The following is an 8,955-nucleotide window of genomic DNA, read 5'->3' as shown; positions in this document are numbered from 1 at the left end:
CGAATGTTAAAACGACAGCTGACGGCATTCCTTGCTGTCTGAGGTGGCGCCCATGACATTGCACGAGGAGGCGAGGCCTTTGGGACTTCGTCTCCTAGGCCAAGACTAAGGTACAGGTATTCGGGGACATTGAATAAAGCATTACAATCTATTCGTGTGTGTGGTGAGGGCACTGAGATCCTGGAAATTTTCACACACTTTGATAGCAAAGTGCAGAACAACGGCGGGTCTCGTTCTCGTCAAAATGTCTTACGGGGGATTGGCCTGGCCTACGGTGTTTTGGACTCGCTCAGCAGGACTTTATGGTGTTGTCGATTTCTTTGCAGAACCAAGATTTGGATCGTCAAATTGCTTTTACTCCGTCTTACTATGGACATGAACACTAAATGGTTACTTTAAGAGGCGGATTGATGCCTTTGGTATTAAGTGTCGTTGCAGAATCATGGGATACCACCGCAATGACTTTGTGGCAAATCAGCGATTACTCTGAGACTGAATAGAGGCCTACTTCCTGAGTTCCCGTGAACGTCAGCTCTGGTTATACGGGCAGGTGGTACGAGGATCGACTCTGTTCACCGGGTTGTTTTTGTAAGACACAATCCTGAGTGAGGCCTGGGGCGCCCACAAATTTCGTGGCTAGAGCAAGTTGATGAATCTTAGTGGAAGGTACTTGGTATATGAAAAGCGCCTGCATGTAAACTTACTCGTACTCCGAGGGACCCCTGGCGTGTGCCTCCTTTGGCTGATTGAGGAGATAAAACCCATTTTTGCATAACATATAACGAATCGACGTAAGAGAGCTCATGCACGGCAACTAAGTAATGCCTGGAGAGAAAACCACAATTAACGCCGATTGATGTTTCTTTGCCATTTCCTCATAATGTTTCAGGAAATTTGACGTTAAGGGATCACACGAGCGAACCACCGTGGAATATAATCAAAGACACATGTAGCCTACCATCAAGTGGCATTTCCCTCAAACATTTGCGGATGACCCGATGAACGATAGAAAGATTACCAAACACTCGCCTTATCTAATGAATAACCCACTTAACATTTTTTGATCGCATTTTCCGAGTGCGAGCAGACCACTCACCAGCCCCAGAAAGCTGTGCATGCCCATGATTCTGTTAGTGTGTCCGCAGCAGCGTCTGAAGACGGTGAAGCACAGGAATAAAGATGACTTGTCCCTTGGCGTGCGTGTATACGGTAAGTAGAGAGTTCATAGACTATCTGTGGTTGTTACGCTTTGCTTGAAAATGTTCCTCAGGGCTGGAGACCTCCCCCCCCCTCTCTCTCTCTCTCTCTCTCTCCACGCCATCATTTTTCATCAGTCATTGTTTGGTTTTACTTTTTTTTTCGCACTCCCTACAGTGTTAACCTATAGAAAGGGAAGGGTTGGCAGGAATCATTGTCGTATAGTGTTCGAAAATATAAAAAAAAGTGAGGTGGGTTGCCCGCGATGTGTATAATCAGTAAATGACGCTGGTCCGTAAGGTTTTAAATCACAGAGGGAGGGAGAAAGGGAAGGAAATATCACATAGTGGGTGGTAGGGGTATCGGAGAGGGAAGGAAATGTCATATAGTGAGTGGTAGAGGTATCGGAGAGTGAGAACTAGCTTATCGGATAATGAGAGAGGGGAATATCAGTATGGTTAAGCCAACTCAAATCCCTAAGAGCCCTATTTCTCGATGTTAAGGTTTGAGTGATGACTTCTTTGGTTCGTTGGGTCCAGGACGTTATTGTTTTCAAATGCTGCTCATTCTCTAGACCAGGGTTCTGACAAGAATACTAATATATGTCACGAACTGCATAGAAAAGAAAAATTAATATTCCACGGGAGAAGGATCACAAAATAGGAACATGAGAGTGATGCTTAAAGTTGAATTTGGATCGGCAAAAAACGAAGTATTGGCCTAGATTGCGACCTTCAACAGTTGTACCAATTCAAAGGAAAGCATCACTAAGTTTTCTACGTTTTAGGCATTGAATCTGCTGTAATGTGACGGTACGATACGGAACATTTCAGTAACTGTAACACTATGAGCTCTAATCATTGTTGTTGAGTGTTGAGTGTGGGAAAGTTTCTTGCTTCCAAAGGAATTTTCTGCTTTCACTTGCTAGGAAGGATTGAATATTTTTACTGTTACAAAAAATTCAACAACGGAAGGGAAATACTTGCAGTCCCGACCCTCAAGCAGTTGTTGCTGTTGTTGTTACAGCAAGGGAGGCAGCAAAAGAACAACAAAACAAAAAACAAACAAAAAAAGAGCCCGCTAGGCGCTGCTTAAATAAAAGCAAACAGATTAAGAGGCCAAAAGAGAGGGATTGTACCAAATTATAAAAAGTTAACACAAGATAGCAGCTGCACGTGTAATCCTTTGAGATCCTTCCAAGTGCTCGCGCAGCCAACACACCCACGAAATGACGCAATGATGTCAACAAAACAATCATGACGAAGAGGCGTACTCGGGAAAGTGATATCATTCTTATCAAAATATACAGAATTCGTACGGTTTCCTGCAGGCTGACGTTATATCTTATCGAGACCACTTGAGAGACAATATTGAGCGTCGCAACGGAGAAAGGCGATAAGGGGAGTCAGTCACCACCCCCGCGGCAGTTCCTTCCCAGCCAAGCAACCGGTAACAAGAGAGCTCTGACACGAGGCACCGAACACCCCAGCGCTTCAAAATGAGGCTGTTAGGGAAAGAAAACGGACCCGTGTTTGTGAGTATACTCGGTGGAAATACTTGATGGCAGGATTTGCAGCAGCTTCCCTCGTACCTCTGGGCCATAATCTTAAAATTTCGTCGCCCAAGCGCACACATTTGACAAGACTTTCGTAGGAGTTGTGGGCCTTTCCATGGGTAGTTTGATGACCCTGGTGGTAGTTAGACAAAGCCTCCGCACGTGAACAAAAAAAACAAAAAACTCATTAGAACGCATTTAATCTCATTTTTGGCCTGTAGAAATAACTGATGTGAGACTTGGAAATATCTAAGAATACCGACCTATGACCTAGAGAGAGAGAGAGAGAGAGAGAGAGAGAGAGAGAGAGAGAGAGAGAGAGAGAGAGAGAGAGAGAGAGAGAGAGAGAGAGAGTGCAAATATGGGCTACCATTTTTTTCTCCAAATATCTTTGCAAGACAAATACGTATATACTGAAGATTCAGACAGTGGACCTGGTGCAGGTATTTTACAGGACGTTGACAGTGAGACAGTGAGATAGAAATGCCTGTTGGGACACAAAAGCCAGGAGATGAAGATGCTGCCTGCCTTTTCTGTGACCGGAGGTTTTCTGATGATAAAAGAGGTGAACTGTGGGTTCAGCGTATGATGTGTTCACTGTGGGCACACAGTGAATGTGCAGGAGCTGAGATGGATGCATGTGTGTGTCCCTGTTGTAAATCGTTACAAGTTAAAAACTTTTTTGTAGCATGCAACGTCCTTTAATATTACAGTTTTCTGTAAAATAACTTTTTTTATTCAATCACTCAAAATCACTGTGTGTTAAATGGTGGTGCAAATATGGGCTACCTATATTAACTATATTTAATGGTGTATATAAACGGGTTACAGGTGGAAAAACTGAATGCCACAGGTACCTATAATTAATAACTTTTTCATACACAGCCGTAAGTAATCACAGATGAAAGATAACTTACTCCTTTTCAGTATTGTAATAAAATATTCCCGTATTATTTTGTTACAAGAAAAAATGTTTGGAAAAAAAGCTTTTAACTTGTAATGATTTACAACAGGGACACACACATGCGTCCATCTCAGCTCCTGCACATTCACTGTGTGCCCACAGTGAACACATCATACACTGAACAAACTGTTCACCTCTTTTATCATCAGAAAACTTCCTGTCTTAGAAAAGGCAGGTAGCATCTTCATCTCCTGGCTTTTGTGTTCCGACAGGCATTTCTAATCACTGTCTCACTGTCAACGTCCTGTAAAATACCTGCACCAGGTCCACTGTCTCAATCTTCAGTATATACTTTCCTACCAATTTGGTTGTTTCTCTGTATTAGAGTCTTTTGTTTGGTCTCCTCTTCCTTGAATCAAAAATCTAAACTCTTCTTCGGTTTCTCCACATTTGACTTCTTTAGAGATTCATTTAGTGATTTCTTGTAAGGTTTTCCTGTTATGGGACACGCCCCAGCTCTCTTCCGACCCCTGTTACTTGTCTTCTTTCTGATGGCTGGAGCCCTTATTAGCACCTGGTAGGGTAGCCCATATTTGCACCAGGTAGGGTAGCCTATTATCAGCATCAAGCCATATTTCAAATATGAGTAGTATCAACAGATGTTTAATATATGCGAATAAAATATATGTTGACTTTAAAGTTCAATTCTTAAACTTATCACTTGACCTTAGAAAATAAAATAATAAGGTGGCTTATGCATGGAAAAAAATAAGAAAATACCCTTGAAAAAAAAACTTTAACACTGTGATAGAAATGATCATGAGCGTCACGCATCTGTCCAGTGTGCTGATCGCCCCCCAACTGAATACAAAAGTTCGTTGCCTTGAAAGTAATGACTCGTATGTCTCCCATCAAGATACAGGGCGTCACATAGCTAGAATCTCGTTTGCCCATATTTGCACCACTTCTGAAAAAAAAAAAAATATATATATATATATATATATATATATATATATATATATATATATATATATATATATATATATATATATATATATATATATATATATATATATATATATCATAAAACGACCTAAACTATTATACCGAGAGAACGAACGCATCATTACATCAGTTTCAAGTTAATGGTTGGCGATCTACTATTTGTGTCAAGATTACTTCACCGGTTGGCGACGCAGCTCTCCGGACAGATATGAAGAGGAAAATTAAAAACAAATCCTCTTAACCTTTGCTCAATTGCACAAGATACGACTCAGCAATATCAAGAGGCTTTCGTCAATGGCGGTGCGGCTAGAAATATTTGGGTATACGACTTTCCATGTAAAATATTCTAATATGATAGTTTTCTCCTTGTATCGGATCTTCCTGTTAACGCTGCATGCTTTATTACTTTTATTCTGATTTCTTATCCTGCAAGTTTCTCTTTGCCACATCCGCTAATGGTGTTTCCTGTGCTACTTCGTCTCAGATCATCCTCGTGATGGTGCTTCTGGTGAGCGCCGCGACCCTGACCGGAGGCATCGTCAGTTACATGGAGGAGGGCATGACCGACAACGCCCTCATCCTCATCCTCTTCGGCTGTGAGTGTGGCGGCGGTGCTCGTGGCGTCACCCAAAACTTAGACCCATATTCTCAAGACTCTCGGCTCTCACACCAAAGATTTTCAAAGGCCACAAAGAAAATGAGTTGGGTTATCATGGGTGTTTTCACATTCATGGCGCAGAAGCCTTGTCAAACTATTATTAGACTCATAAAACTATTAATGGAAATACCCACAATCTCTACGAAAGCCTTATCCACTGTGAGTGTGTAAGCCCGGAAAGGATTGAGAATATGCGCCTAACAGTCACATAGCATTAAGCATGGTGGACATAATGAGCATATTGTTCCATAGTAAACAATGTAAGAGCAATTAGCAAGCCTCTAAATCACGAGGTTTATTACTTCACTCAGTGTTCTAATTACCTTTGTTTTGGGGATTACTAACAGCAGCAAGTTTTTCTCAATAGTTTTATAATATCCCTGGTATGATATTTGTGATGTATTGTATCTGTAAGAATAATAGTCGATGTAGAACAAATTGCTCCAGTCACGGTATTGTTGGGAATGGGAACGTAACAACAGCTGCAGTAGCAATTATAGTAGTGATTGTAGTAGTCGCAGTAGTAGCAGTAGTAGAGGTGATAGTGGTGGTGGTGTCAGTGGGGGTGGTGTCGGTGGTGGTGGTGTCAGTGGGGGTGGTGTCGGTGGTGGTGGTGTCAGTGGGGGTGGTGTCAGTGGGGGTGGTGTCAGTGGGGGTGGTGTCAGTGGGGAGCAAAACAAAAACAAGCAGCAAGTCATAGAGGCAATAAGAGGCGATAAAGAAACAAAACAGTAAGTCACACAGCGTTTATCACCGCCGCGTATCTCTCTGGATCAGGAACACAGAGCCGCGACAAAGCCCGGCCCCGTGACAGGGCTAACAGGAGCTCATCAAGACACTGATTTATGGACTTGAATATCCCTAGAGTGAAAACAGCGATATATTAAACTGTCTGATAGCCGTAAAAAAAAAAACATGAACACGAAGCAAAACAACAACAGATAAACGGCCTCACTGTGATCCGCAGGGACGAAAAAAATATATTCGTAACAGACATTATAAGACGCAGATTCATAGGCTTGACGTTGCCGTAGAAAAATACAAAAACCACGTGTAACACTCTCTCTCTCTCTCTCTCTCTCTCTCTCTCTCTCTCTCTCTCTCTCTCTCTCTCTCTCTCTCTCTGCGGAAAGTAAAAGAAAAAAAAGATTGATATACTTAAAGCTACCATAAGGACGGAAGAGCAGCACGCCTAACCAGCTTTTCATCCACAGCAATCGTTTTCCTCTTCGTGACCCTCGCCTTCGTCATCACGCTATGCACGGAGCCGCTGCCCCACCAACGGCCCACCAGACTACCCTACTCTGACAGCCCGCCCAAGTACCGCGAGACATGGAGACGCCAGCACCTTGAGTCTTTATCCCAGGCCACGGACACCTACACAGGGGACACCTCTCTCGAGACAGGAGGAACTACAGTCACTAACCTCTCAAGACTGGACGCTCGGAGCCTTTGGAGGTCTGCAGCCATTCCTGGGGTTCACGAAACTCCAAGGAGAACGAGAACCACTTCGGTGAGCGTGATCAGTACGAACCAAGGAGATCTAGGGATCAGCAGCAGTAGGTCTGGGAGAGCAAACACAGATCCACATATATGGGTTAGTGATGAAGGGCTTCCTAGCTACGAGGAGGCGCTGAGGAATTGAAGGAAAGATAGCCTCGTTTAGCCCTGATTGAGGCTTATTCTCTTCATATTGCTGTCCTCTCTGTTGACCAGAGAAGGCAAACACCGATCCACTTATGTGTGTTAGTGATGACAGGCTTCCAAGATGCAAGGAGGTGCTAAGGAGACGAAAGAAGCTTTATCACGATTGAGGCTTATTCTCTCTGCGTCGTAGTTCTGCGCCCAACATTCGGATGTTTGAAGCCAGAACCTGACGAACTGGAAACTCACCCGACGACTCTGGGATCGATTTGGTCGCCCGCCTGAGAAGAAGAGCTATAATTCTCGCCCTTAATAACCAGAGGATGTAGGTCAGTATTGATACAGCTGAGGAGTGAGTGATCCATAACCCGTTTTATGAGCCAGCATTCAGGGATCTCGCCCATGGAGGACACCCAAGACACTGGAATTGATCTCGGCCGGCACGTGAGGATGACAAGAACCATAATTCATGCCCTTAATAACCTGAGAATGTAGTTTGGTCTTGATCCAGGCACTGAGTTACCCGTAGTCTTAGTTATGACCTGATCCAGATGAACGGCATTGGATTTCACCCGACACCGAAATCTATAAAGTCGTTTGTGTGGGAAGGACAAAAGTCATGAATCACGTCCTCAATAACCTGAGGATGCAGGTCAGCCATGATGCAGTCAGGGAGTGAATGATCGATGACCTCGTTTTGACGCCGGCACGAAGGGGAATGATATCGACGAGTTATATCTGTGGCTCCATTTCTACTTTGGCTCGAAGCGAAGGTCGGTCAGTCTCTCTTGTAATCGTCCAGTGAGAGTCTGACATCCTCATATCTACTCTGTCACGAAGAAGGAAAATCAGTCACTCTCCCTAGTCATAGCAGTGATAGATTCGCGACTTTGTATCTACTCGAGCATGAGGCCAAGGTCACTTTAGTGAGTGGTCCGCCGAAATCTCCGAAATCTCACTTCCGTGCCGACAGTCAGTCAATCAATCAGAATCTCCGCCGCGACCTCAATTTCAACGTTGACGGATCACGCGGCGTACCCAAAGGAGAACCGCGGACCCAAGCCGATTATAGACTGATACGCCGAAAGGAGACTGTGGCAGAGTAGACGATTATATGAGAAATGCATTAAGTTGACAGAATGATACGACGAAGAGAGACTGGGACATAGCTGACGCTTATAAGAGAGATGGATTAAGGTGATGTTTTGATGATTTAGGACTAATGGATCAAAGGAAGAGGCATAATAAGGTGACACTTTGAAGCCAGACTGACGTGAATGAGTTTGATATATACGTTTATCCCTTACCCTCCGCTACACATCTCATTTTTGCTAGCCCCCTTTACTGCATTCCTCATTGCATACTGCTATTTCTTCATCTCATGTTATGCTGTAGCGTGGCATAATGGATAGGTAAGGACTCACGGAAGATCAAGGAGCAAGTGCATGTAGTAAGTGCTCTAAAGACAAGGTCGTAATATTATGATTGACTTTATTTGTACCTAAGTTTTGTAGGTGAATGTTTCCCTTGACTGTATATAAGAATATAAGAAATATAAGAACATAGGGAGACTGCAAGAGGCCTATAGTATCAAACTTCTATGATTCAGACTTTTTTACGGAATTATGTATCAAAACTATTTATGAAACATTTTGTATTTATTTGATCCCTATGATCGGACGAGAGAGAGAGAGAGAGAGAGAGAGAGAGAGAGAGAGAGAGAGAGAGAGAGAGAGAGAGCTGGGTGGGTGGGGGTCTATACCATCAGTAAACTCCATCAGATTTCCATAGAAAGGTTTATGTTTAATATTCCAAATATACGAGTATTCAGATTACAGTAAGTAATAGATGAATAAATAAATTATTAAGTGAATAAATATTTAAACAAGATAGATAAATAGATAGAGATTACATGGAAGTTATATATATATATATATATATATATATATATATATATATATATATATATATATATATATATATATATATATA

At 42.7% G+C, this 8,955-nt stretch overlaps 1 protein-coding gene across 2 annotated transcripts; it reads left to right on the top strand.

Moving 5' to 3' along the window:
• The first annotated feature begins 1,056 nt into the window (after positions 1-1,056).
• LOC127005166 (uncharacterized) lies at positions 1,057-8,613 on the top strand. 2 transcript variants are annotated; one of them, XM_050873810.1, is made up of 3 exons: positions 1,057-1,209; positions 5,146-5,257; positions 6,534-8,613. In XM_050873810.1, exons 1-3 carry the CDS (start codon positions 1,180-1,182, stop codon positions 6,962-6,964), a joined length of 573 nt encoding a protein of 190 aa, XP_050729767.1. In that variant the 5' UTR covers positions 1,057-1,179; the 3' UTR covers positions 6,965-8,613. The 2 variants fall into 2 exon arrangements, with proteins under 2 accessions (XP_050729767.1, XP_050729766.1); XM_050873809.1 differs by lacking the exon at positions 1,057-1,209 and adding an exon at positions 2,548-2,731.
• Positions 8,614-8,955: the final 342 nt, after the last annotated feature.

Source organism: Eriocheir sinensis, chromosome 29 (assembly GCF_024679095.1).
Source record: "Eriocheir sinensis breed Jianghai 21 chromosome 29, ASM2467909v1, whole genome shotgun sequence".
Lineage (NCBI taxonomy): Eukaryota > Metazoa > Arthropoda > Malacostraca > Decapoda > Varunidae > Eriocheir > Eriocheir sinensis.
Note: the sequence above shows the minus strand (reverse complement) of the source record. Positions and strands in the feature narration are given on the sequence as shown.